This window comes from Manacus candei, unplaced genomic scaffold (assembly GCF_025592945.1).
Source record: "Manacus candei isolate 608988 ecotype Guabito, Panama unplaced genomic scaffold, ASM2559294v1 h1tg000402l, whole genome shotgun sequence".
Classification (NCBI taxonomy): Eukaryota; Metazoa; Chordata; class Aves; order Passeriformes; family Pipridae; genus Manacus; species Manacus candei.
Genome location: NW_026138450.1, coordinates 15,472 through 42,734, shown reverse-complemented (window position 1 = coordinate 42,734; position 27,263 = coordinate 15,472). Strand labels below are relative to the sequence as shown.

At 64.4% G+C, this 27,263-nt stretch overlaps 1 protein-coding gene across 1 annotated transcript in view; it reads left to right on the top strand.

Moving 5' to 3' along the window:
* Positions 1-561: 561 nt before the first annotated feature.
* Positions 562-27,263, top strand: part of HSPG2 (heparan sulfate proteoglycan 2) — a gene marked incomplete at its 3' end in the record, with an annotated part of 41,509 nt that continues 14,807 nt past the window's right edge. The window contains 50 exon segments of the mRNA XM_051775987.1: positions 562-751; positions 2,108-2,227; positions 2,301-2,432; positions 4,383-4,527; positions 5,172-5,320; positions 5,399-5,545; positions 5,617-5,780; positions 5,850-6,026; positions 6,804-7,000; positions 7,085-7,232; positions 7,334-7,461; positions 8,035-8,121; positions 8,227-8,285; positions 8,363-8,430; positions 9,086-9,226; positions 10,128-10,304; positions 11,083-11,151; positions 11,154-11,264; positions 12,222-12,340; positions 12,420-12,531; positions 12,624-12,737; positions 12,817-12,944; positions 13,021-13,107; positions 13,193-13,242; positions 13,331-13,419; positions 13,494-13,634; positions 13,716-13,907; positions 14,910-15,002; positions 15,084-15,164; positions 15,244-15,444; positions 15,446-15,475; positions 16,246-16,359; positions 16,448-16,575; positions 16,658-16,744; positions 19,362-19,588; positions 20,434-20,544; positions 20,625-20,725; positions 21,599-21,779; positions 22,239-22,298; positions 22,474-22,596; positions 22,682-22,822; positions 24,798-24,940; positions 25,024-25,159; positions 25,246-25,391; positions 25,474-25,612; positions 25,689-25,843; positions 25,966-26,104; positions 26,234-26,388; positions 26,718-26,856; positions 27,053-27,210. Of these exon segments, the coding sequence (XP_051631947.1) occupies positions 562-751; positions 2,108-2,227; positions 2,301-2,432; positions 4,383-4,527; positions 5,172-5,320; positions 5,399-5,545; positions 5,617-5,780; positions 5,850-6,026; positions 6,804-7,000; positions 7,085-7,232; positions 7,334-7,461; positions 8,035-8,121; positions 8,227-8,285; positions 8,363-8,430; positions 9,086-9,226; positions 10,128-10,304; positions 11,083-11,151; positions 11,154-11,264; positions 12,222-12,340; positions 12,420-12,531; positions 12,624-12,737; positions 12,817-12,944; positions 13,021-13,107; positions 13,193-13,242; positions 13,331-13,419; positions 13,494-13,634; positions 13,716-13,907; positions 14,910-15,002; positions 15,084-15,164; positions 15,244-15,444; positions 15,446-15,475; positions 16,246-16,359; positions 16,448-16,575; positions 16,658-16,744; positions 19,362-19,588; positions 20,434-20,544; positions 20,625-20,725; positions 21,599-21,779; positions 22,239-22,298; positions 22,474-22,596; positions 22,682-22,822; positions 24,798-24,940; positions 25,024-25,159; positions 25,246-25,391; positions 25,474-25,612; positions 25,689-25,843; positions 25,966-26,104; positions 26,234-26,388; positions 26,718-26,856; positions 27,053-27,210 (6,429 nt within the window).

Genomic DNA, 27,263 nt, shown 5'->3' with positions numbered 1-27,263 from the left:
GATGGGATGGGATGGGATGGGATGGGATGGGATGGGATGGGGTGGAGTGGGATGGGATGGGGTGGAGTGGGAACAGGGACAGGGACAGAGACAGTGGCAGTGACGGTGATATTGGTAGTGAGGATGATGATGATGATGATGATGATGATGGTGACGGTGACAGTGACAGGGACAGGGACAGGGACAGTGACAGGGATGGTGGCGGTGACAGTGGCGGTGACAGTGGTGGTGACATTGGTAGTGATGGTGATGATGACAGTGACAGGGATGGTGACGGTGACAGTGGCGGTGACAGTGGCAGTGACGGTGACAGGGACGATGACAGTGGTAGTGATGGTGATGATGACAGGGACAGTGACAGTGACAGGGATGGTGACAGTGACAGTGACAGGGACAGTGACAGTGACAGGAATGGTGACAGTGACAGTGACAGGGACAGTGACAGTGACAGTGACGGTGACATTGGTAGTGATGGTGATGATGACAGGGACAGGGATGGTGACAGTGACAGTGACAGTGACAGGGACAGGGACGGTGACAGCGGTGGTGACAGTGGTAGTGATGGTGATGATGACAGGGACAGTGACAGTGACAGGGATGGTGACGGTGACATTGGTAGTGATGGTGATGATGACAGTGACAGGGATGGTGACGGTGACAGTGACAGGGATGGTGATGGTGACAGTGGTAGTGACAGTGGCGGTGACACTGAGAGCTCGGGGGCACCCCTGCATGCAGGTTGAGGCTCAAAGTTATTCCAGAAGCTCCTGTTGAATCCTGGGGCGCAGAGAACCCCCTTGGTTCCCAAACTTCTCCCAGGGAGGAGCTCAAGGGGGGCTGATCCCACCTTAGGCTCGGATTATGTCCGAGGGTTGAGTCACAGGGGTGGGATTAACCCACTCTGTCCTGTGGGTTTGAATGGTGGCAAATCAGAGGTGTTTATACAAAATTGATTTATTTCAAATTAATGAGCAAACAAACGAGCCCGAGGTGAGCTGAGCTCAGCTGGGCAGAGCCTGGTGCTGGTGACACCGAGGGCAGGGTTTGAGCCCTGCCTGGGCCACTCACTCCATGATCCCTGGGGGTCTCTTCCAATCCAGACCAGTCTGAGTCTGTGATTCTGCCAAAGGTTTAAATGGAAGGAATTGCAGAGGTGGGATTAAACCAACTTGTCCTGATGGCAAACCAGATACGTTTGTTTAAAGTGAATTATTTATTGTGGCAAATGAACAGGCAAATGAGCAGACTAAAGATCTTAATCAGAATTATTTACTACACAGTGTCAAAGCTGCAAGCTCCTAGTAGAGTAAAATATAGCCTAAAATACAATAGCACTCTATATCAGAGCAGTTGAGTTAATTAATTGGAGCAAAGCTGGCCAAAGAAACGGTCATTGAGTGGAGACTGATGTGACTCTCACACGAGGATCGTGGGCAGGTCTCTCTTTTAACCTGTCCTGCAGGGAGGGAAAGGCTCAGACAAATTTATTTGAGAAGCTCCTGCTGAGTCTTGAGGTGCAGAAAACCCTCTTGGTTTTTAAACTCCCTCCCAGAGAGGCCCAAGCGTGACTGGATCAAATCTTGGGCTCAGATCATGTCAAAGGGTTGAGTTACAGAGGTGGGATTAAACCTCTTTGTCCTGTGGGTGTGAATGGTGGTAAATCAGAGGTGTTTGTGTACAGTGCATTGTTTACCCCAGGCTGTTTATCTGGGTTGGAAGGGACGGTGAAGTCCAACCCTCAGCTCTGCCTGGGACCATCTCCCTGGGCCTGAGAGGATCATCCCAAAGCTCCTTGAACCCTTGGGGCTGTGACCACTTCCCGTGTATTCCCGGGCCAGGGAGCAGCTTATCTGCCAAGCCCTGCTGCCCAAAGCAGGGCCGTGTGTTTGCAGCGGGTGAACCAGGCTGGGTTTGGCACAGCCCGAGCCCGCAGCAGCCCCCTGGCACCGGCAGGAACTCCCCACCAGGAGCTGGTGTTGTTTGCGTGCTCCAGCCAGATCTGGGCTTTACCTGGGCAGAGCGTCCCGCCTCGGCAGCCCTGGGTGCTGACCCCCTGTCCCCGCAGGCACCCTCGGCAGCCCTGGGTGCTGACCCCCTGTCCCCGCAGGCACCCCGTCCCCCTGCGAGCCCAACGAGTTCAAATGTGCCAACGGGCACTGCGCCCTCAAGCTCTGGCGCTGCGACGGCGAGAACGACTGCGGGGACGGCTCCGACGAGAGCGACTGCCGTGAGTGCGGGGGGCTGGGGGGCACCCGGGGGCACGGGGGCACGGCTGACCCTGGCACCGTGCCCCCCTGCAGCCACCAAGGCGCCCGGCGCGGCGTGCGGGCCGGCGGAGTTCCGGTGCGTGTCCAGCGGGAGCTGCATCCGGGCCAGTTACCAGTGTGACAGGGAGCCCGACTGCCCCGACCGCAGCGACGAGGTCGGCTGTGGTGAGTGACAGCCTGGGCACCGCGGGCAGGGGGCACACGGGCGCCCGGGGGGGCTGGGGACACCGTGCCAGGCGTGCTGGGTACAACTGGGGGGGGACCGGGCTGTGGCACTGGGCTGGGGACACCGTGCCCAGGGACCCCGGCCTGGGGACACTGTGCCTGCAGACTCTGCTGTGGCACTGCACTGGGGACACTGTGCCCAGGGACCCTGTGCTGTGGCACCAGGATGGGAACACTGTACCTGGGGACAGTGCCATGGCACCAGGCTGGGGACACTGTGCCCAAGGACCGTGTCCTGGCACCAGGCTGGGGACATTGTCCCTGGGGACAGTGCCACGGCACCAGGAGGGGGACACTGTGCCCAGGAACCCCGTGTCATAGCACTGGGATGGGGTCTGTTCCTGGGGACACTGCCACTGCACCAGGCTGGGGACATTGTGCCAGGGACCCTGTGCCATGGCAGCAGGATGAGGACATTGTCCCTGAGGACTCTGTGTCATGGCACTGGGCTGGGGACATTATGCCTGGGGACACTGCCATGGCACCAGGCTGGGGACATTGTGGCCATTGATCCTGTCCTGTGGCACTGGGCTGGGCACACTGTCCAGGGCCCCTGCGCCATGGCACCAGGATGGGGACACTGCACCCAGGGCCCCAATGCCAGGGCAGCGTGTTGGGGACACTGTGCCCAGGCACTCTGTGCCACGACACTGGGCTGGGGACACCGAGCCGAGCCAGGGCCCTTGTGCCACAGGACCACACTGCTGACCCTGTCCCCAGGCTAGGCTGGGCACTCCATGCTGGAGACACTGTCCCCAGGCAGTGCCACGCTGGGGAGCCTGTGCCATGGCACCACGCTGGGGACCTCCCGCTGGGAACCTTGTCCCAAGTGGTGCCATGCTGGGCACCCTGTGCCACAGCACCGTGCTGGGTGTCACACTGGGAACTCTGTCCCCAGGCTGCTCTGGAAGCCCTGTGCCAGTGCCCCTGTGCCCAGGTGGCTCTGGGGGGGTGGTGGCAACGTCCCCATCCCCGGGGGTGTTGTGCAGAGTGGGTGGTGCCAGTGGGGGTGACAATCTTCAACCCCCGGGGGTGCCACATGGGGCAGGCGGTGCCAGTGGCTGCGGTGGTGACAATGATGAGGGTGGAGGTGGCAGTGTCCCCCAGGATGCTGTGTGTGATAGTGACAGGGTGGGGGTGGCAGTGACAGTGACAGGGTGGCAGTGGCAGTGACAGTGACAGGGAGGGAGTGGCAGTGACAGTGATAGGGTTGGGGTGGCAGTGACAGTGACAGGGGAGTGGCAGTGGCAGTGACAGTGACAGGGAGGGGGTGGCAGTGACAGTGACAGGGTGGCAGTGGCAGTGACAGTGACAGGGAGGGAGTGGCAGTGACAGTGATAGGGTTGGGGTGGCAGTGACAGTGACAGGGGAGTGGCAGTGGCAGTGACAGTGACAGGGAGGGGGTGGCAGTGACAGTGACAGGGTGGCAGTGGCAGTGACAGTGACAGGGAGGGGTTGGCAGTGACAGTGACAGGGTGGCAGTGGCAGTGACAGTGACGGGGAGGGGGTGGCAGTGACAGTGATAGGGTTGGGGTGGCAGTGACAGTGACAGGGGAGTGGCAGTGGCAGTGACAGTGACAGGGAGGGGGTGGCAGTGACAGTGACAGGGTGGCAGTGGCAGTGACAGTGACAGGGAGGGGTTGGCAGTGACAGTGACAGGGTGGCAGTGGCAGTGACAGTGACGGGGAGGGGGTGGCAGTGACAGGGAGGGGGTGGCAGTGACAGTGACAGGGTGGCAGTGGCAGTGACAGTGACAGGAAGGGGGTGGCAGTGACAGTGACAGTGACAGGGGGTGGCAGTGGCAGTGGCAGTGACGGGGAGGGGGGTGGCAGTGACAGTGACAAGGTGGGGGTGGCAGTGGCAGTGACAGTGACAGGGAGGGGGTGGCAGTGCCCCCGCAGGTGGTGACGCTGCCGCGGGAGTCGGTGGTGGCGGTGCCAGGCCAGACCGTCACCTTCACCTGTGTGGCCACCGGTGTCCCCACCCCCATCGTCACCTGGCGCCTAAACTGGGGACACACCCCCAGCAGCCACAGGTGGGCGGGGCTTGGGTGGGTGTGGTCCGATGGGCGGGGCCTGGAGCGGGGCATGAGGGAGTTGTGGGGTGGGGATTGGGGAAGGGGTGCGGCTTATAATTGGGGAGGGGCTTGCCTTGGGTGTGGTCTGTGATGGGAGGGGCTTCCATTCGGGGTGGGGCTGTGGAGGGTGGGGCTTGCGATTTGGGGGCCGAGGTGGTTGGGGAGGGTTGGGCTTGGGCCTGTGATGGTGGGAGGGGCTTGTGCGGGGGGGAGGGGGTGCAGGAGGAGGTGGGAGGGGCACACAGCAGGTCTGGGCCCCCTCCCCTGGGGCTGGGCACCACCAGAGTGCTGGGTGTGCTGGGTGTGCTGGGTGTGCAGGGCACTGGGTGTCCCAGGGGTTGGGTATGTGGGGCTGTGGGTTTACTGGGTGCCAGGTGTGTGTGGCACTGGGTGTGTGGCACTGAGTGCGCTGGGCACCAGGTGTGGTGGGTACTGTCAGTACTGGGTTCTGGGTGTGCTGGGCACTGGGTGTTTGTGGCACAGTGTGTGTGTGTGGCATGGTGTGTTTGGGGCACAATGTGTGTGTGGCACGGTGTGTGTGTGGCACGGTGTGTGTGTGGCACGGTGTGTGCCGTGCCCGGGGTGCCAAGTGTGCCGTGCAGGGTATCGATCGTGAGCGAGGCCGGGCAGGGCACCCTGACCATCCGGGACGTGAAGGAGGCCGACCAAGGCGCCTACACCTGCGAGGCCATCAACACCCTGGGCATGGTGTTTGGCATCCCCGACAGCATCCTCACCGTCACCCGCCCTGGTGAGCACCCACGCTGCCCCTCTGCATCCCACCCCCCAGCGTGGCAGTGCCCCCTGACCCGCTGCCTCACCCCCGCAGGGCCGTGTCCCGAGGGGCACTTCCAGGTGACGGGGACATCCCGCTGCCTGCCCTGCTTCTGCTTCGGCGTCACCACCTCGTGCCGCGGCACCGCCCGGCACCGGCACCGGCTCCACCTGCGCTTCGACCGCCCCGACGACACCAAGGGTGAGTTGTGGGGCCGAGGGACATGCCGGGGGACGAGGGACAGGGGACAAGGGCTGAGCGTCCCCTCGCAGGTGTCAACGTGACGGTGCCGGCGGCGCCGGCCGCGCCCGTGCTCTCGGCCACCCAGCTCCACGTGGACCCAGCCGTGGAGGAATTCCAGCTCCTGGATCTGTCCCGGCGCTTCCTGGCGCTCGACGTCTTCTGGGCACTGCCAGAGCCCTTCCTTGGGGACAAGGTGACGCCGGGGTGGGGACAGGGCGGGGGACGCCGGTGGCACAGCCGCTGACAGCCCCTGTGCTGCCAGGTGGACGCCTACGGGGGAGCGCTGAGCTATGGGGTGCGGTACCGGCTGGGCCGGGGGCCCCCCGAGCCCACCGCCCACCCCGACCTGCTGCTGCGGGGCCACGGGCGGCAGCTGCGGGCACGGGCTGGGGCCACCCAGCCCAACATCCTCAACCGACGGCACGTGCCCCTCATCGAGGTGGGTGGGAGGAGGGCGGGGTGGGTGGGTGATGGTGGTGGTGGTGGGTGACAGTGATGATGGGTGGGTGATGGTGGTGGTGGGGAGGTGATGGTGGTGGTGGGGAGGTGATGGTGGTGGTGGAGGAGAGGTGATGCTGGTGGTGGTGGGTGGGTGATGGTGGTGGTGGTGGGTGATAGTGATGGTGGGTGGGTGACGGTGGTGGTGGTGAGGTGATGGTGGGGAGGTTATGGTGGTGATGGATGGGTGATACTGGTTATGATGGTGGGTGATGCCACTGGGGGGTGATGCTGGTGGGTAGGTGGGTGATGGGTGGTGGTGGTGGGTGGTGGTGGGTGGGTGGGTGATGGTGGTGGTGGTGGGTGATGGTGGTGGTGGGTGATGGTGGTGGGAGGTGGTGGTGGGTGGGTGGGTGATGGTGGTGGGTGGGTGATGGTGGTGGTGGGTGATGGTGGTGGTGGGTGATGGTGGTGGGAGGTGGTGGTGGGTGGGTGGGTGATGGTGGTGGTGGGTGATGGTGGTGGTGGGTGATGGTGGTGGTGGGTGGTGGTGGTGGTGGGTGATGGTGGGTGATGGTGGTGGGTGGGTGGTGGTGGGTGGGTGATGGTGGTGGTGGGTGATGGTGGCGGGCGGGTGATGCCGGAGCGATGAGTGAGTGATGCTGACAGTGGGTAAGTGCTGCCAGTGACGCCAGGCAGGCGATGCCAGTGGTGCCAGTGGGTGATGGCAGCACTGCCACCAGCCTGCTGTGACCCCGCTGTCACTGCCCCGTGACAGGAGCACTGGGAGGATGAGCAGGGTGCCCCGGTGAGCCGGGAGCTGCTGCTGCTGGTGCTGCAGGATCTGGAGGGCATCTTCATCCGGGCGGTGTACGACGGGCGCATGGCCAGCGTGGGGCTCAGCGACGTGGCCATGGATGTCACCAGCGCCGGGGACACCGGCCTGGGGCCGGCTGGCAACGTTGAGGAGTGCAGGTGACTACTGACGGCGAGGTCACGGGCTCGGTGCCACCGCTGCTGTGATGCCACGGTGCCACCATCTCCCCGCTGTGTCCCCAGGTGCCCCGTGGGCTACACGGGGCTGTCGTGCCAGCGCTGTGCCCCCCGCTTCGAGAGGGTGACGAGGGGACCCTACCTGGGGACCTGCTCCGGCTGCGGCTGCCACGGCCACTCCAGCACCTGCGACCCCGTGTTTGGGCACTGCCTGGTAAGGGGTGGGGGGGCCGATGAGGTGACAGGGGGACAGGGATGTGGCGCAGTGGCACGGTGCCACCAGCCCCCTGTGACACGTGTGTGTGTCCCCCCCAGAACTGCCAGCACAACACGGAGGGGCCACAGTGCGAGAAATGCAGACCCGGCTTCTTCGGCGATGCCACCAAGGGCACGGCCACCGCCTGCCACCCCTGTCCCTGTCCCTACACGGAGCCCTCACGCAGGTGGGTGACAATCCCGGGGACCCTCCAGTGCCACCCCTGGGGACCCCCCGAGTGCCACCCCCAGGGACCCCCCCAGTGCCACTGCCCCAGTGATACCTCTCCTTGTGGAGGAGAACTGGAGGAGGCACTGGGCCATACTGGGAGCACTGGGAGCTCTCCAAAAACATCCCCAAGCCCCATACTGGTCCATACTGGTCCATATTGATCCATACTGGTCCATACTGGTCCTTACTGGTCCATATTGATCCATACTGGTCCATACTGATCTGAAATGGTCCGTATTGATCCATACTGGTCCCTACTGATCCGTAATGGTCCATATGGATCCATACTGGTCCATACTGGTCCTTACTGGTCCATATTGATCCATACTGGTCCGTACTGGTCCATACTGGTCCATACTGATCCGTAATGGTCCATACTGGTCCATACTGGTCCATATTGATCCATACTGGTCTGTACTGGTCCATACTGGTCCATACTGATCCGTAATGGTCCATACTGGTCCTTACTGGTCCATATTGATCCTTACTGGTCCATATTGATCCATACTGGTCCATACTGCCCCCGCAGGTTCTCGGAGTCGTGCTTTCTGGACACGGATGGCCAGGCCACCTGCGATGCCTGTGCCCCTGGATACGCCGGCCGGCGCTGCGAGAGGTGGGGGGGGAGTCCCTGTAACCCCCACACCCCTCAGCCCCCCATCACCCCCTAATCACCCCCCAATCACCCCCAATCACCCTCAATCACCCCCCGTCCCCACAGGTGTGCCCCAGGCTACGAGGGAGACCCCATCCAGCCAGGTGGCAAGTGCACCCCGATCGGTGAGTGGCAGGGGCTGGTTGGAGGGCGTCCCACCCCCCCCCGTTGGTGGCCCCCACCCTCACCCTGCTGCCCACAGGTCAGGAGCTTGTCAAGTGTGATGCCCGCGGGGGCCAGGACGAGGCTGGTGGCACCTGTCGCTGCAAGGTGAGGGCAGGGGCTGGGGGGCAACGGGGGGCAATGGGGGAGTGGGGGTTGCCATCCCCCCAGCACCCAGTCTGCTCCCTGGGGTACCCGCCCCCATCCTCCTCCCCCAGCACCCATCCCACCCACACCCCATGGCACCCAGCCCAAACCCCCATGGGATACACTACATTGCTCCCATAACACCCAGTCTGCTCCCTGGGGCACCCAGTCCCACCATCCCACCCCCAGCACCCATGACAAACCTCTCCATAGCACCCAGTCTGACCCCCCATAACACCCAGTCTGACCCCTCACCTCCCAGTCCAACCCCCCATAGCATCCAGTCTGATCCCCCATAGCACCCAGCCCCACCATCCCACCCACAGCACCCATGACAAACCCCTCCATAGCACCCAGTCTGACCCCCCCATAGCATCCAGTCTGACCCCCCAGCTCCCAGTCCAACCCCCCATGACACCCAGTCCGACCCCCCATAACACCCAGTCTGACCCCCCATAACACTCCTTCCCACCCCCCAGCCCCCAGCCCAATCCCTGGGGTCCCCACTCTGACCCCCAGCACCCATCCCACCCTCACCCCGTGGCACCCAATCCACCCCCAGCACCCCACCCCGTGCCCCCCACACCCCCTCACTCTGCCCCCCCTGTGCCCGCAGCCCAACGTGCGGGGCCGGCTCTGCGACTCCTGCGCCGCGGGCACCTTCCACCTGAGCGCTGCCAACCCCGCGGGCTGCCTGCCCTGCTTCTGCATGGGGCTGTCCCGCTCCTGCGCCAGCTCCGCCTGGCACCGCCACCAGGTACCGTGAGGGGGACGGGGCAGGCCAGGCCGTGCCAGGCCACAGCGTGCCAAGTGTGCCATGCTGGGCCATCCTGCACCGTGTCGTGACGTGCCTTGGCGTGTCTTGCCGTGTTGGGCCATGCTGGGCCATACTGTGTCATACCAAGCCATGCCATGCCATTATGTGCCATGCTTTGCCATGCTATGTCATGCCATGCTGTGTTGTGCTGTGCTGTGCCTTGCTGTGCCATCTTGCACCGTGTTGTGCCATGTCATGCCATGTCGTGCCGTGCTGAGCCATACTGGGTCACGCCAAGCCATGCCACACCATGTAGTGCCATGCTGTGCCACGCCATGTCAGTGCCATGCCGTGTTGTGCCATGTCCTGCCGTTCCTTGCCATGCCATGCGATGATGGGCCGTGATCTGTCGTGTCGTGCCCTGTGGTGCCAGGCCGTGCCCTGCCACACTGTGCTGTGCCATGCCATGTTGTACCTCATTGTGCCATGTCATGGCATGATATGCAATGTTACACCGTGCCATGTCGTGCCATGTCGTGCCATGGTGTGTCACGTCGTCCATGCCATTACATGCCATGCCATGCCATGCTGTGCCTTGACATACCATGTCGTGCTGTGCCGTGTGGTGCCATCATACACCATGCCAGGCTATGTCATGTCTCATGCCATGTCTTGCCTTTATGTGGCATTATGTGCCACACCATGCCCTGCCTGGACATGCCATGCCATGTCATACTATGCCATGTGGTGCTGTGCCATGCCATGTAGTGCCATGCCATGCCATGCCATGTCATTCCGTGTAGTGCCATGCCGTGCCATGCCGTGCTGTGCCATGCCATGCTATGCCGTGTCATTCCATGCCATGCCACGCCACACCATGCCCACCATACTCCCTCCCCAGGTGCTGCTGACCTCGGAGGACTCTGCCCCGCTGCCCCTGGCCAACGTGTCGGGCACCCCCCTGCCAGGGGCCGTGCCCCGCTTCGTGTCCCCACGGGAGCTGCTCCTCGACACCTTCCGGGACCTGCCGCGGGGTGTCCTGTACTGGGTGCTGCCACCACCCTTCGCCGGGGACAAGGTGACACTTCTGGGCCACCCTGAGCTCACCGTGTCCCCAGAGCCAGCTCAGGGACAGGGGGACACCCTGGGCCACCCTGAGCTCACCGTGTCCCCAGTGCCAGCTCAGGGACAGGGGGACACCCTGGGCCACCCTGAGCTCACCATGTCCCCAGTGCCAGCTCAGGGACAGGGGGACACCCTGGGCCACTCTGAGCTCACCGTGTCCCCAGTGCCAGCTCAGGGACAGGGTTACATCCCAAACCACCCTGAGCCCACCACCAGTCCAGGGGGGAAACAGGGTGACACCCCTGGGCCACTCTGAGCCTACAATGTCCCCAGTGCCAGCTCAGGGACAGGGTGACCCCCTCGAGCCGTGCAGAGCTTCATGTCACCTGCTGCCAACTCTGGTGGGGACAGGGGGGACACCCCTGGGCTGACCTGAGCCCCACAGTGTCACCTGCTGCCACTCTGGGGGGACAGGGGGACACCCTCAAATCACACTGAGCCTCACCTTGTCCCCCACCACTGTGTCAGGGGGGGCATGGGGTGGGTGACACCCCTGGGCCACCCTGAGCCTCACAACGTCCCCCTCTGCCAGCTCAGGGGGGGACAAGGTGACATCCCAAAGCTACAGGGTGACAGGGTGACACCCCTGAGCTGACCCGAGCCCCACAATGTCACCTGCTGCCACTCTGGGGGGCCAGGGTGACCCCCCCAAAGCACACTGTGCCTCGGTGTCCCCTGCTGGCACTGGCTGGGGGGGGAGGGACCCCCGGCCACGCTGAGTGTCCCCGCAGGTGACGGCGTACGGGGGGGAGCTGCGGTACACGGTGACACACCGCGGCCCCCCGGGGGCCCCCCCCGCCCCCCCCGGCACCCCGACGTCCTGCTCCAGGGCAATGGGATCCTCCTGGAGCACTTCTCCAGTGCCACCCCCCCGGCCGGGGTCCCCACTGCCCTCACCGTGCCCATCCGAGAGGTGAGGGGGGCACCCAGCAAGGGGGACATGGGGGGACACCCAGCAAGGGGGACATGGGGGGACACTGGGGGGCGGGGGGGGGTTGGACTGGGTGCTGTGGGGTCAGACTGGGTGCTACGGGGGGTCAGACTGGGTGCTGTGGGGTCAGACTGGGTGCTATGGGGGGTAGGACTGGGTGCTGTGGGGGGTCAGACTGGGTGCTCTGGGGCAGGGGTGGAATGGATGCCATGGAGAGGTGGGTTTGGGTGCCCCAGGCATTGGACTGGGTGTCATGGGGGGTTGGACTGGATGTCACAGGGGACTGGGAGGGGTCCCATGGGGGTCAGACTGGGTGCCATGGGGAATGGGGTGGGCTGGGTGCATAGGGAGGGACTGGGTGCCCCAGGGGTCAGGCTGGGTGCCATGGGGGGTTGGACTGGGGGATTGGACCAGGCACCGTGGAAGGGTGGGATTGGGTGCCCCGTGGATTGGACTGGGTGTCGTGGTGGGGGTCAGACTGGGTGCAGGGGGTGGGTTGGACTGGGTGCCCCAGAGGTCAGGCTGGGTGCCATGGGGGGTCGGGCTGCAGGATTGGACTGGGTGCCATGGAAGGGTGGGGTTGGGTGCCCCATGGATTGGACTGGGTGTCATGGTGGGCATCAGATTGGGTGCTTTGGGGGGTCAGACTGAGTGCCCCAGGAGATTGGAGTGGGTCCCATGGGGGCTGTACTGGGTGCCATGGGGCAGGGGTGGGCTGGGTGCTGGGAGATCAGACTGGGAACCCCCTGGGATCACACTGGGGACATAGGGGGTGGGACTGGGTGCCTCCAGGATCAGTCTGGGTGCCATGGGGGGGGGTCACCCTGGGTGCTCCAGGGATCAATCTGGGTGCCATGGGGGGGTCACCCCGGGTGCCTGGGGGGTGGGGCTGTGTGCAGTGGGGGATGACAGCACCTCCATCACCCTGGTGTGCCACAGGGCGCCTGGCGCCGCGCCGACGGGCACGATGCCACCCGCGAGCACCTGCTGATGGCCCTGGCCGACGTGGACCTGTTCATGATCCGGGCGTCCTACTCAGAGCAGCCAGAGGAGAGCAGGTGGGTACTCGGGGTGGGGGGCACGGGAGGGGGCGTGGAGGGTGGCAGGGCCGTGGTGACGTGTCCTCTGTCCCCGCAGCCTGGCCGATGTCAGCCTGGACGTGGCAGTGCCGCACGTCACCGGCCGCCCGCCCGCGCTGGAGGTGGAGGACTGCGCCTGCCCGCCCGGGTACCGCGGGGCCTCCTGCCAGGTGAGACCCCCTGGGGCCCCTCAGCACCCTCGGGGTCCCCTCACTGCCCCGCCAAGCCGTGTCCCACCCCCCTGGCACCGTGTCCCCTCTAGGACTGTGACACCGGCTACACCCGCAGCAGCGCCGGGCTCTACCTGGGCACGTGTGAGCCGTGCCAGTGCCACGGCCACGCCGGCGAGTGCCACCCCGACACCGGCGTCTGCCAGGTGAGCTGGGGACAGCCAGGGGACACCCCGGGCACCGCCACGGCGGGGACACCGGTGCCATCCCCCCTCTGCTTCCCAGGGCTGCCGGGATCACACGGAGGGACCCCAGTGTGACAAGTGCCAGCCCGGCTACTACGGCGATGCCACCCGGGGCACCGCGGGCGACTGCCGGCCCTGTCCCTGCCACGGGCCCCATGGGGACAGCCAGTAGGTGCCACCCCTGCTCCCCCACATCCCTGGGGACACCGGCAGGGTGTCACCTGTCACTTTGTCCCCTCTTCAGGGTGACCAAGATCTGCTTCGAGGACACGGACGGGCAGCCCACCTGCAGCGCCTGCGCCCCGGGGCACGGCGGGCGCCTCTGTGAGAGGTGACAGGGGGCACCAGGGCGGGCTGTGGGGTCGTTTTGGGGTGGACCCCCCCTCACTGCCTTTTTCTGGGGTGTCCCCCCATAGGTGCTTGCCCGGGTACGTGGGGGACCCTCCGCGGGGACAGCCGTGCCAAGGTGAGCGTCGCAGGGAGGGGGCGAAGCGGTGTCCCCGTGGTGGCACTGAGGGGGGGTTGTGTCTGACTGTGTGTGTCCCCCCCTCCAGTGCCCGGCGTCCCCGGGGGGCAGTGCCAGTGTGACCCGCGCGGCAGCACCGGCGAGGGCTGCGATGCCGACGGGCAGTGCCGCTGCAAGGTGAGCCCCTTGTGCCCCCCCCCGCCCCGAGGAGGGGCGACAGGGCCACGTCACCACCCCCTGTCCCCCCCCAGGCCAATGTGGAGGGTCCCCACTGTGCCACCTGCCGTGCCCATCACTTCCACCTGAGCGGGGCCGAGCCGGCCGGGTGCCTGCCCTGCTTCTGCATGGGCATCGTGCAGCACTGCGCCAGCACCGCCCTCGCCCGCGGCACCGTGAGTGTCCCCCGCACCCTCAGGGTGCCCCCTGGGTGCCCCCCGGGTGTCCTGGACCCCGCTGACCCCCCCATCCCGCAGGTCCGGACGCCCTTCGCCCCGGGGGATGCCCAGGGGTTCGCCCTGGTGAACAGGCAGCGCAGCACCCGCGTGGGCAGCGGCTTCGGGGTCCAGCCGGGCACCCCCCACCCCGTCCTGACCTACGAGCGCTTTGGGGAGCTGCCCCCCGACTCCTACTACTGGCAGCTGCCACCCCCCTACCAGGGGGACAAGGTAAGGGGGTGACCCCCCTGGGGGACAGAGGTGCCCACAGGAGCAGCCAGCCAGCCAGGGGCTGCTCCCCTTCCCCACGGGCACCCCTGGGGCTGCCGGAGGGGAGGTGGGCACAGCTGCCACCCCCCTACCAGGGGGACAAGGTAAGGGGTGACCCCCTCCCTGTGGACACCCCTGGTGCTGTCAGAGGGGAGGTGGGCATGGCCTCCTCGTCTCTGCTCTTTTCTTCTTCCCTTTTCCTTCTCCCTTTTCCCATTTATTCTTTCTTTCTGCTTCTTCTCTATTCCTTCTCCTTCTTCCTTTCCCCTTCTCTCCTTGCCCTTCTCTGTTTCCTCTTTTCCCCTCTCCTCTTCCATCTTGTCTTTTTCTCCTTTGCCCTTTCTCCTTTCCCCTTTCCCCTTTCTCATCTGTCTTGTCCCACCCCATCCCCATCATCATTCCCATTCTTCTCCTCTTCCCTTCCCTCTTCCCTTTCCCTCCCTTCCTCTCCCATCCCCTGTCCTCCCCTCCCCATTGTCTTCCCATCCCTATCCTTTTCTTTTCCTCTTTTCTCCTTCCCCTTCTCCCATCCCTTTCCTCTTCCTCATCCTTGTTTCATCTCATCACCTTTGCCATCCCCACCCCTGTCCCCATCATCCCCACCCTCTTCCCTTTGCCCATCCCATCCCTTCTCCACCCTTCCCTTCCCTTCCCAAACCTTCCCTTCCCAAACCTTCCCTTCCCAAACCTTCCCTTCCCTTCCCAAACCTTCCCTTCCCTTCCCAAACCTTCTCTTCCCAAACCTTCCCAAACCTTCCCAAACCTTCCCAAACCTTCCCTTCCCCCTTTCCCTTCCCCTTCCCCTTCCCTTTCCCTTTGCCATCCCATCCCATCCCATCCCTTCCCCTTCCTTTCCCCTTCCCCATATTTATCTCCCCTTCTCCTTCCCACTCCTTTCCCCTTCCCCATATTTCTCCCACCCTTCCCATTCCCGCTCCATCCCGATCCCGTGTCCGTGTCCAGGTGGGCTCCTACGGTGGGCGCCTGCGCTACACCCTGACCTACACCCCGGGGGGCCCGGGAGCCCCCCAGCCTGACGCCGACATCCAGATCACGGTATGGGCTGGCACAGGGGCACGGGCTGGCACAGGGGCACGGGGGGGCACCAGGACCCCCCTGACCCCCCCCCATCCACAGGGCAACGACATCACGCTGGTGGCCCATCAGCCCGAGCTGCCCCCGCGGACCCCCCAGGCCTTTGAGATCATTTTCCGGGAGGTAGGAGGGGGGGTGGCTTCTGTCCCCAGCGTCCCCGTTGCCCGGGGCGTGTCCCCCCCTGACCCCCCTGTCCCCTCAGCAATACTGGCAGCGGCCGGACGGGCAGCCGGCGACGCGGGAGCACCTGCTGATGGCCCTGGCGGACCTGGACGAGATCCTGATCCGGGCCACCTACTCCACGAGCACGGCCTCGGCCGGCATCGCCGGCGTGGCCATGGACACGGCCGTGCCCCCCCAGCCCGGCCTGCCCCCCGCCCCCGAGGTGGAGGAGTGTCGCTGCCCCCCCCGGCTACCACGGGCTGTCCTGCCAGGTGGGCCCAGTGTCACCCTGTCACCCCTCCAGTGTCACCCTGTCACCCCTCCAGTGTCACCTCCTCATCTCTCCCAGTGTCACCCCATCACCCCAGTCATGTCCCCGTCCTCCATCCCGGTATCACCCCCGTCACCCCCATCATTGCATCCCCCTCAGCATCTCCCCATCACCCTCCAGCATCCCAAGCATCACCCCCATCACCCCTTCAGCATCTCCCCTTCACCCCCATTATCCCCCTATTATCCCCCCATCACCCTCATTGCCCTCTCGGCATCCCCCATCACCCCAGTTATCCCCTCATTGCCCCCATTATCTCCACACCACCCCAGTTATCCCCTCATTGCCCCCATTATCCCCCCACCACCCCAGTTATCCCCTCATCACCCCCATTATCCCCCCCACCACCCCAGTTATCCCCTCATCACCCCCATTATCCCCCCCACCCCAGTTATTCCCTTGTCACCCCCCTAGTCCCTCCATCATTGTACCATCATCCCCCCCAGCTTCCCCATCATTGCCCATCAGCCCCCAGCATCCCCCCAGCATTGCCCCCAGGACCCCCTCGGCACCTCCAGCATCCCCCCATCACCTCCCTGGCAGCCCCGCCATCACACCCCCCCGTCCCCCCCCTCACTCCTCATCCCCCCCATTCCCCCCCCACCCTCCATCCTCCGCCGTCACCCTTCCACCTTCCCCATCCTGCCCCCACGCCCCGACCCCACTGCCCCGTGCCCGTGTGGGGTGCCTGACCCCTCTGTGTCCCCGCAGGACTGTGCCCCCGGGTACACGCGCACCGGGGGGGGGCTGTACCTGGGGCACTGCGAGCTGTGCGAGTGCAACGGGCACTCCGAGAGCTGCCACCCCGAGAGCGGCGCCTGCTCCGTAAGCCCCGCGTTGGGCGCGGTCTGGGGGGCCCTGGGGGGGCCGTGGCCTCGTGCTCGCTCTGACCCCCCGCTCTGTGCCCGCCCAGGGGTGTTTGCACAACACGGCCGGGGACTTCTGTGACCAGTGTGCCCCCGGGTTCTACGGGGACGCCACGGCCGGGACCCCCGAGGACTGCCAGCCCTGCGCCTGCCCCCTCCCGTACCCCGAGAACCAGTGGGTGCCAGTGCCGGGCTGGGGGGTGCTGGGCTGGGGGTGCTGGCAGGGGCTGTGCCCCCACCGTGCCGTGTCCCTGCAGGTTTTCCAGGACGTGTGAGAGTCTGGGAGGCGGCGGGTACCGCTGCACCGCCTGTGAGCCGGGCTACGCCGGGCAGTACTGCGAGCGGTGAGGCTGCTGGCACCCCAAACACACCCCAGCACACCCACCCCTGTATACCCCCCCACATACCCCCCCCGGGCTCACCCCCATACACACACCCCTATATGCCTACCCTCAGAAATCAACCCCCATCGGCTCACCTCAACATACCCATCCCTGTGTACCCACCCCTATATACCCACCCCCAAAACCCACCCCCATGGGCTCACCCCTATATACCCACCCTCATATACCCACCCCCATATACTCACCCCTATATACCCACCCCCAAAACCCACCCCCATGGGCTCACCCCCATATGCTCACCCCCATATGCCCACCCCCATATACCCACCCCTATTGGCTCACCCCCATATACCCACCCCCATATACTCACCCCTATATACCCACCCCTAAAACCCACCCCCATGGGCTCAGCCCAACATTTCCACCCCCAAAACCCACCCCCATGGGCTCACTCCCATATACCCACCCGCAAAAACCCACCCCCAAATACCCACCCCTATGAGGTCACCCCAACATACTCACCCCAAAAACCCAACACCAAACCCACCCCTATGGGCTCACCCCCATGTACCCACCATCATGGGCTCACCCCAGCATACCCATCCCAAAACCCCACCCTCATATATGCACCCTCATGGGCTCACCTCATATAGCCACCCCCACACCCACCCCCATGGGCTCAGCCCCAAAATCCACCCTCAAAAACCCACCATCATGGAGTCACCCCCTTATACCCACCCCCAACCCTCCCCCCATGGGCTCACCCCCATATACACACCCCCTTATACCCACCCCCCTGGGTTCAGCTGCATATACCCACCCACAACACCCCCCCCGATTGGATCACCCTGATATACCCACCCCAAACCCATCCCCATGAGCTCACCACCATATTCCTACCCCCAAAAACCCACCCCAAAGTGCTCACCCCAATACATCCACCCCAAAGTGCTCACCCCAACACACCTTTCCTGATGAGCTCACCCCATACTCACCCCATAAGCTCACCCCAATAAGTGCATCCTGCTGAGGATCCTTGCCCTCACCCTGATGTGCTCACCCCAATGTGCTCACCCCAATTGATGCACCCCAATATACCCAGCACACCCACCCCAAAGTGTTCACCCTGACATGCCCACTCTGATACAGTCACCTTGATGGACTTCTCCTAACAGACCAACCCCAAAATGCTCCCCCTCCATACACCCACCCCAATATACCCACCCCAAGTGCTCACCCCTATACCCACCTTGATACTGTCACCCCGATATACCCACCCCAATATACCCACCCCAATATACCCACCCCAATATACCCACCCTGATATACCCACCCCGATGTGCTCACCTTTATGAACTCACCCCAATCTATGCACCCTAATGGGCTCACCCTGATGAACTGCACCCCAATACACCCTCCCCAGTACACCTGCCCTGTTGGCCTCACCCCAATATACTCACCCCAAAATGCTCACCCTCATACCCACCTTGACACAGTCACCATGATATACCCACCCCACTATACCCACTCTGATGTGCTCACCCCAATATACTCACCCTACATACACCCCCCAGCACACCCACACCCATAGAGTCACCCCAACGTGCTCACCCCGTGTGTGCACCCCAATATCCCCACCCTGGTGTGCTCACTCAAATAGATGCACCCCAATATCCCCACCCCAGTTTACCCACCCCAATAGGTTCACCCCAATATATGCACCCCAATATGCTCACCCTATATACCCACCCGATGGGCTCACCCCAATATACCCACCCGATGTGCCCCAGTGTGCTCACCCCCATATACACCCCAGTACTCCTGCCCCAGCACCCCCACCCCGATTCACCCACCCCAATATACCCACCCCATGTACCCCAATATGGTGACCCCCATATACACCCCAGCATCCCTGCCCCAGTATACTCAGCCCCTGTACCCCAATGTGCTCACCCCCATATACACCCCAGTACTCCTGCCCCAGCACCCCCACCCCGATACACCCACCCCAGTATACTCACCCTCCGTACCCCAATGTGCTCACTCCCATATACACCCCGATACACCCACCCCAGCATACTCACCCCCTGTACCCCAATGTGCTCACCCCCATATACACCCCAATACACCCACCCCAATACACCCACCCCCTGTATCCAGTACTCTTACCCCCATATACACCCCGATACACCCACCCCAATACACCCACCCCACGTACCCCAATATGGTGACCCCCATATACACTCCAGCATCCCCACCCCAATACACCCACCCCAGCATACTCACCCCCGTACCCCAATGTGCTCACCCCCATATATACCCTAATACACCCACCCCAATATACCCCCCATATCCCAATGTACTCATCCCCATATACACCCCAATACACCCCCCCAATACACCCACCCCCTGTACCCCAATGTGCTCACCCCCATATACACCCCAATATACCCACCCCCCATACCCAGTACTCTCACCCCCATATACACCCCAATACACTCCCCCCCATATCCAGTACTCTCACCCCCCGCATCCCCCGCACCCCCACCCCTTGTACCGCAATCCCCCCACCCCAACACCCCCCAGGGCTCCCCTAACCCCGTTCCCCCTCCCGCAGCTGTGCCCCCGGGTTCCGAGGTGACCCCACGGTGCGCGGGCAGGGCTGTGTCCCCGCGGGCCCCCCGCCCGCGCTGGCCGTGCGGGTGCACCCCCCGCGCACGGCGGTGCCGCGGGGCAGCGCGGTCACCCTGCGGTGCCAGGCCAGCGGGGAGCCCCCCCTCTACTACCACTGGGGGCGGGAGGACGGCAGAGCCCTCCCCGAGGGCGCCCAGAGCCGCCGCCAAGGTACGGGGGGCACCGGGGTGTCCCCAGGGGGAGTGGGGGGCTGTCAGTGGCAGCAAGGTGTGGGGGGGCTCGGGGAGGGGGGAGACATCGGGGTGTGCCCCAGGGGTGTGGGGGGTATGTCAGCACCAGCAAGATTTGGGGGTTGTCAGTGCCAGCAAGGTATGGGGGGCTCGGGGAGGGGGTGACATCGCGGTGTCCCCGAGGGGTGTGTGTAGGGGGTGTTAGTGCTGGTGAGGTGTGGGTGGCTCAGGGTGAGGGGACATCGGGGTGTCCCCGAGGGGTCTGTGTGTGGGGGGTGTCAGTGCCAGCAAGGTATGAGAGGGCTCTGGGCAGGGGGGAGACATCGGGGTGTGCCCCAGGGGTGTGGGGGTATGTCAGCACCAGCAAGGTTTGGGGTGCGAGAAGGGCATCAAGGTGTCCCCAAGGGGTGTGTTTGGGGGGTGTCAGCACAGGCAAGGCATGGGGTGGTTTGGGGTGGAGGGGGAATGTTGGGATGTCCCCAAGGGGTGTGGGGGGGTGTCAGCACCAGCAGGGTATGGGGTGGGGGGAAATTGGGGTGTCCCCGGGGGGATGGTGTATGTGGGGTGTCAGCACCGGCAAGGTATGGGATGGCTCAGAGTGGGGGTACATCAGGGTGTCCCCCAGGGGTGTGTGGGGGGTGTCAGTGCCAACAAGGTATGGAGTGGCTCAAGGGACGGGGGGACATTGGGGTGTCCCCAGGGGGTGTGTGGGAGGGGTGTCTGCCTCGGCAAGGTGTGGGGTGGCTCGGGGTGAAAGCAGGGGCATCAGGGTGTCCCCGAGGGGCCTGTGTGGGTGCGCAGGGTGTCACCTGCATGTCGCCCCAGGCGAGGAGCTGCACTTCCCCAGCATCCAGCCCTCGGAGGCCGGAGTCTACGTGTGCTCCTGCCGCAACCTCCGGCACAGCAACGCCAGCCGCGCCGAGGTCATCGTCACCGGTAGGGCGCTGGCACCGAGGGGGGGGGGTGGGCGTGTGGGGGGGCAGGGTGGGCTCAGCTGTCCCTGTGTCTGGGCACAGAGACCCCCGACAAGCCCATCACTGTCACCGTGGAGGAGAAGCGGGTGCAGCGGGTGCAGCCGGGCGCCGACGTCACCTTCGTCTGCACCGCCAAGAGCAAGGTGAGGGCGGGGGGGGGACGGCACGGCGGGGGGTGCAGGGCACCCTTGGGGGGCACGGGGACATGCAGGGCACGGGGACAGCCTCGGGTGACCATGGGAACATGCAGGGCATGAGGACTTCTCTGGATGCCCACGGGGACATTCGGGGTGCACAGGGACACCCTTGTGTGCCCACCTGGTCACATAGGGCATGTGAGCACCCTTGGGTGCTCCTGGGGACATGCAGGGCACAGAGAGCCATGGGTGACCCCAGGGACACCCCTACATGCCCTTAGGGACATCCAGGGCACAGGGTCACCTCTGGGTGCCCATGGGGACATCTCTGGGTGCCCACAGGGTCATTCAGGTTAAGGTGACACCCCTGGGGGCCCATGAGGTCATGGAGGGCACAGATACACTTATGGTTGCCCATGGGGACATCCAGGGCATGGGGACACCCTTGGGTGTCCATGGGGACATCCAGGACATAGGAACACCTCTAGATGTGCATGGGGTCATGCAGGGCATGGGGACACCCTTGGGCATCCATGGGGACATCCAGGACATAGGAACACCTCTAGATGTGCATGGGGTCATGCAGGGCATGGGGACACCCTTGGGCACCCACAGGGACGTCCAGGGTATGGGAACATCCCTGTGTGCCCACCTGGTCTCACAGAGCAGGATACCCAGAGGTTTACCCACAGGGACACCCAGGGCACAGGGACACCCCTGGCTGCTCCTATAGACCCCCCAAACACCCTTTGGTCCCCGTATAGCTCCTTGGCCATCCCTGGGTACCCACCTCTGCCCGGCACGTGCCCAGACGGGCGCGTGCCCCCCTGGCACGCCCGTCCCCGTGGCCTCAGGCCTGCCCACGTGTCTCCCCGCCAGTCTCCCGCCTACACCCTGGTGTGGACGCGGCAGAACCACGGGACGCTGCCCGCGGGCGCCGTGGACTTCAACGGGATCCTGACGCTGCGCGGGGTGCGGCCCCAGGACGCCGGGGTCTACGTGTGCACCGGCTCCAACATGCTGGACATGGACCAGGGCACCGCCACACTCTACGTCCAGGGTCAGCCCCACCCACCGCCGTGGGCACAGGGGGTCCTGAGACCAGGGGGATGGGCACTGGGGGGGCCTGAGACCACGGGGATGGGCACTGGGGGGGCCTGAGACCACGGGGATGGGGATCTGTGGGGCCTGAGACCATGGGGAGGGGCACCGGCGGGTCCCGATACCACGGGGATGGGGACCCATGAGCTCTGGTGATGGGGAGTGGACACCTGTGGGTCCTAAGACCATGGAAATGGGCACCTGTAGGTCCTGATGCCATGGGGGTGGGGACCTGTGAGTCCTGCGACCACGGGGATGGGCACCAGAGGGTTCTGAGACCATGGGAATGGGAACCTGTGGGTCCTGAGACCATGGTGGTGGGTAGGTTCAGTGCCCAGACAGTGGGGTGGTGGTAGGTTTGGTGCCCAGACCCGGGGGTGATGGGCACACTCCCCTGACACCCCCCACCCTCTTGCAGCAGCCTCCAAGACTCAGATGTTTTACGGCCCCGTTGAGTTCATGGAGGGGCACAGACCAGGTAAGTCACTGCGGGGGTCTCCCGGGGGGGTCCGCACGCTGCCCCCACCCGCTGCATGCCAGGGCTCCACCGCGCACCCCGCTGCCAGCCGAGCCACGCCACCCCCGCTTCCCACCGCCCCACCAGCACCAAGGGGGGCCCAGTGAGCCCTGAGCCCCCCCTGGTGTCACCGCAGCCGGCACCGCCACCGCCCCCACCGCCAGCGTGGAGCCGGCGCAGCTGAGCGTGGCCCCGGGGCAGCCGGCGGAGTTCCGCTGCGTGGGCACCGGCAGCCCCGCGCCCACCCTCGAGTGGCTCGGTAGGTGCCCGCAGGGGACGGGGGGACACTGTCACTGGGCGTGGGGACGTGGGGATGGGGAGTGACACGAGCTGTGTCCCCACAGGAGCGCTGCCGCCTCAGGCCGTGGTGCAGGGCGGGACGCTGCGGTTCGGCGCCGTGGAACCCGCCGACGAGGGGCACTACGAGTGCCGGGCACGCAGCAGCGCCGGGCAGCACACGGCACGGGGGTACCTGCACGTGCAAGGTGAGCGGCGTCACCCTCGTCCCCACCACCCCTGTCGTCCCCCGCATCCCCGTTGTCCATCCCCATCATCTCCATCATCCCTGTCACCCCACTGTCCCCATCATCCCCATCATCTCCATCATCCCTGTCACCCCATTGTCCCCATCATCCCCATCATCTCCAACATTCCTGTCACCCCATTGTCCCCATCATCCCCATCCCCATCATCCCCATCATCTCCAACATCCCTGTCACCCCATTGTCCCCATTGTCCCCATCATCCCCATCATCCCCTGCATCCCCGTCCCCATCATCTCCATCATCCCTGTTACCCCGCTGTTCCCATTATCCCCATCACCCCCATCATCCCCATCATCCCCATCATCTTCATCACTCCTATTGTCCCCATCGTCCCTGTCACCCCTCTTGCTCCCATCATCACCCATCATCCCTGTTGCTCCCCATTGTCCGTCTCCATTGTCCCCATGGCCTGCGTCATCCCTGCCATGCCCATCATTCCCATCACTCTCATCATCCCTGTCACCATTATCCCTGTCACCTCCCATTTTCCATCCCCCTCATTCCCATCATCCCTGTGACCATCATCTCTGTCACCCCCCATTATCCTCATCCCCCCCTTTATCCCCCATCATCCCCCATCATCCCCCTCATCCCCATCATCTCATAATTCCCATTGTCCCCATCATCCTTGTCACCATCATTGTCTCTGTCATCCCCCCCACTCATACCCATCACCCTCATTGTCCCCATCATCCCCCATCATCTTCTATCATCCCTGTCATCCCATCATCCCCCATCATCCTCTATCATCTCTGTCACCCCCATCATCCCCCATCATCCTCTATCATCCCTGTCATCCCATCATCCCCCATTGTCCCCACTGTCCCCTTCTTCCCCCATTGCCCCCTCATTTCCATCATCCCATCATTCTCATCATCCCATCATTCCATTTTCCCCATCACCCTGATCATCCTCATCTTCTGCATCATCCCTGTCACCCCCATCGTCCCCATCACCCCCGTCATCCCCACCACCCTGTCATCCCCATCATCCTGCATCACTCATGTCACCCACATTTCCCCCATCATCCCATCATCCCCATCATCCCATCGTCCCCATCATCCCACTGACCCCACCATCCTCATTGTCCCCATCATCTCTGTCCCTTTCATTGTCCCTATTGTCCCCCATTGTCCCCCCACCCCACCTCCATCATTCTTCATCGGCTGCATCACTCGTTACCCCCACTGTCCCCACTGCTCCCATTGTCTCCATCATCCCCATCATCTCCATCATCCCATTGTCTCCATCATCCCCATCATGCCCATCATCTCTGTCACTGCCATTGTCCCCCATCACCCCCACCACCCTCATCATCCACTTCCTCCTTCATCCTCTTCATCAGCATCACTCATGTCACCCCCATTGTCCCCATTGCTCCCATTGTTCCCACTGCCTCCATTGTCCCCATCATCCCCATTGTCCCCATCATCCCCGTTGTCCCATTGTTCCCATCATCCCCATCATCCCCATTGTCCCCATCATCCCCATTGTCCCCATCATCCCCATCATCCCCATGGTCCCCATCATCCCCATCATCCCCATTGTTCCCATCATCCCCATCAACCCCATTTCCCCCATTGTCCCATTGTCCCCATCATCCCCATCATCCCCATTGTCCCCTCACTCCCATTGCCCCCATTGTCCCCATCATCCCCATTGTCCCCATCATCCCCATTTCCCCCATTGTCCCCATCATCCCCATTGTCCCACTGTCCCCATCACCCCCACTATCCCATTGTCCCCATCATCCTCATCTGCATCACTCACGTCACCCCCATTGTCCCACTGTCCCCATCACCCCCACCATCCCATTGTCCCCATCGTCCTCATTGTCTGCCTTGCTCATGTCACCCCCATTGTCCCCATCCCCCGATGCTCCCCCAGCAGCCCCCTGATCCCCCCGTTCCCGCAGCCGCCGGCACTCCCCAGGTGCAGGTGAGCCCGGAGCGGACGGAGGTGCAGGAGGGCTCCACAGTGCGGCTCTACTGCCGGGTCTCGGGGTCCCCCACCGCCACCATCACCTGGGAGAAGCAGGGGGGCACCCTGCCGCCTCAGGTGAGCGGGGTACGGCACCCCTGGGTGCTGGGGGGGGTGTGGGTGCACCGCGGGTGCCGCTCACACCGGTCCCGGTGCCGCAGTCGCGCGCCGAGCACGGTGACATCGCCACGCTGGTCATCCCCGCCGTGACGGCGGCCGACGGTGGAGTCTACCTCTGCGTGGGCACCAGCGCCGCCGGCACGGCCCGCGCCGCCATCGAGGTGGCCGTGGTGCCAGGTGAGGCGGGTGGGGGACGCCGGAGGGGTTTGGGGTTGGTTTTGGGGACCACAACCCACCCGTGTGCCCCGGTTTGCTCCCCGCAGGGACGGCGCCGCCCGTCCGCATCGAGTCCTCGTCCCCATCCGTCACCGAGGGGCAGACCCTGGACCTGGACTGTGTGGTGGCAGGGCCCGGCTCCGCCACCGTGGTGTGGTACAAGCGCGGGGGCTCCCTGCCCGCCGGGCACCAGGTGGGGCACAGCAGGGTGGGCAACGCCCCAAATCTTGCCCTGTCCCCTGCTGTGTGACACTAGTGCGTGTCCCCAACCACAGGTCTCGGGGTCCCGGCTCCGGGTGCCCCACGTCACGGCGGCTGACTCAGGGGAATACATGTGCCGGGCGAGCCTGGGCACCACCGTGCGCGAGGCCTCTGTCACCGTCACCGTCGTGGCCGCGGCCGGCTCGTCCTACGGTGAGACCAGGGCGGTGGCACCGCGGGGGACGTGCTGGTCCCCAACGGGTGGTCACAGCTCTGTCCTCCCCCGCAGGACCCCCAGCTTCGGGTGTCCCTGTGCGGATCGAGGCGTCCTCATCCACCGTGGCCGAGGGACAGACCCTGGACCTCAACTGCATCGTGGCTGGGCAGGGACAGGCCACTGTCACCTGGTACAAGCGCGGGGGGACCCTCCCGGCCAAGCACCAGGTGGGAGATGTGAAGGGGGTGTCACCAAGGGGGGGCTATGTGGTGGCAGCACCCAGCTCTGCCCCTCCGAGGGTTGTGCAAGCCCCGATGGCCCCGGTGACCCCCGTGTCCCCTCCCCACAGGTGTCTGGCTCCCGGCTGCGGCTGCTGCAGGTGACAGCGGCTGACTCGGGCGAGTACGTGTGCCGGGTGACCAGCGGGGCCACCACCAGGGAGAGCGCGGTCATGGTGACCATCCAGCCCAGCGGGGCCGGCGCCTACCGTGAGTGGGGACAACATGGGGGCGGCAGTGCCAGCAGGGAGCCCCGTGTGCCTCAGCACCGAGCCATGGCTCACGTGCCCCCCGTGGTCACTGGTGTCACCAGTGTCACCCTCCTGTCTTGGTCCCCAGCCCCAGGCAACACCACCCCCCTGCACATCGACTCCCCGTCCTCCGCCGTGGTCGAGGGACAGACCCTGGACCTCAACTGTGTCATCGCCAGTGGCCCTGCCCAGGCCACTGTCACCTGGTACAAGCGCGGGGGGACCCTCCCGGCCAAGCACCAGGTAGGGGACACGGAGGGGGATGTCACCGAGGGGGTGAATAAGGTTGACCCACAACGCTGTGCAAGTCCGGGTGGCCCTGGGCAAGTCCAAGTGGCCCCTTGCAAGCCCTGGTGGCACATACAAGGTTGTGTGGCACATGAAGCCCACGCGAGTCCAAGTAGCCCGTGCAAGGTCAGGTGACCCCATTCAAGCTCTGGTGGTCCCTGTGAGTCCTGGTGGCCCATCTAAGCCCACATGGCCCCGTGGAAGCCGAAATGGCTCCATACAAGCCCCAGCAGCCCCGTGGAAGCCCAGGTGGCCCCGGTGACCCCCGAGTCCCCTCCCCACAGGTGTCTGGCTCCCGGCTGCGGCTGCTGCAGGTGACGGCGGCCGACTCGGGCGAGTACGTGTGCCGGGTGACCAGCGGGGCCACCACCAGGGAGACCTCCATCATGGTGACCATCCAGCCCAGCGGGGCCAGTGCCTACCGTGAGTGGGGACAGCGGACAGGGGAGGTTACCCGTGGGGGGGTGTCACTGCCCCACGGTGTCCTGGGATCTGGGATGAATCGCTCCCTGGAGAAGACGTTCCTATGTGTGCCCATCCTGGATTCCCAGGCTCCCAGTGTCCCTTAGAGGGTCACATGTGGTGGTGGATGTGATCTCTAACCCTTCTCGGTCCCCAGCCCCGGGCAGCACGACCCCCCTGCGCATCGAGTCGTCATCTCTGTCATCCCCCGTGACCGAGGGACAGACCCTGGACCTCAACTGTGTCATCGCCAGCCCCGCCCAGGCCACTGTCACCTGGTACAAGCGCGGGGGGACCCTCCCAGCCAAACACCAGGTAGGGGACACGGAGGGGATGTCACCAATGGGGGAGGATGGGGGTGACCCACA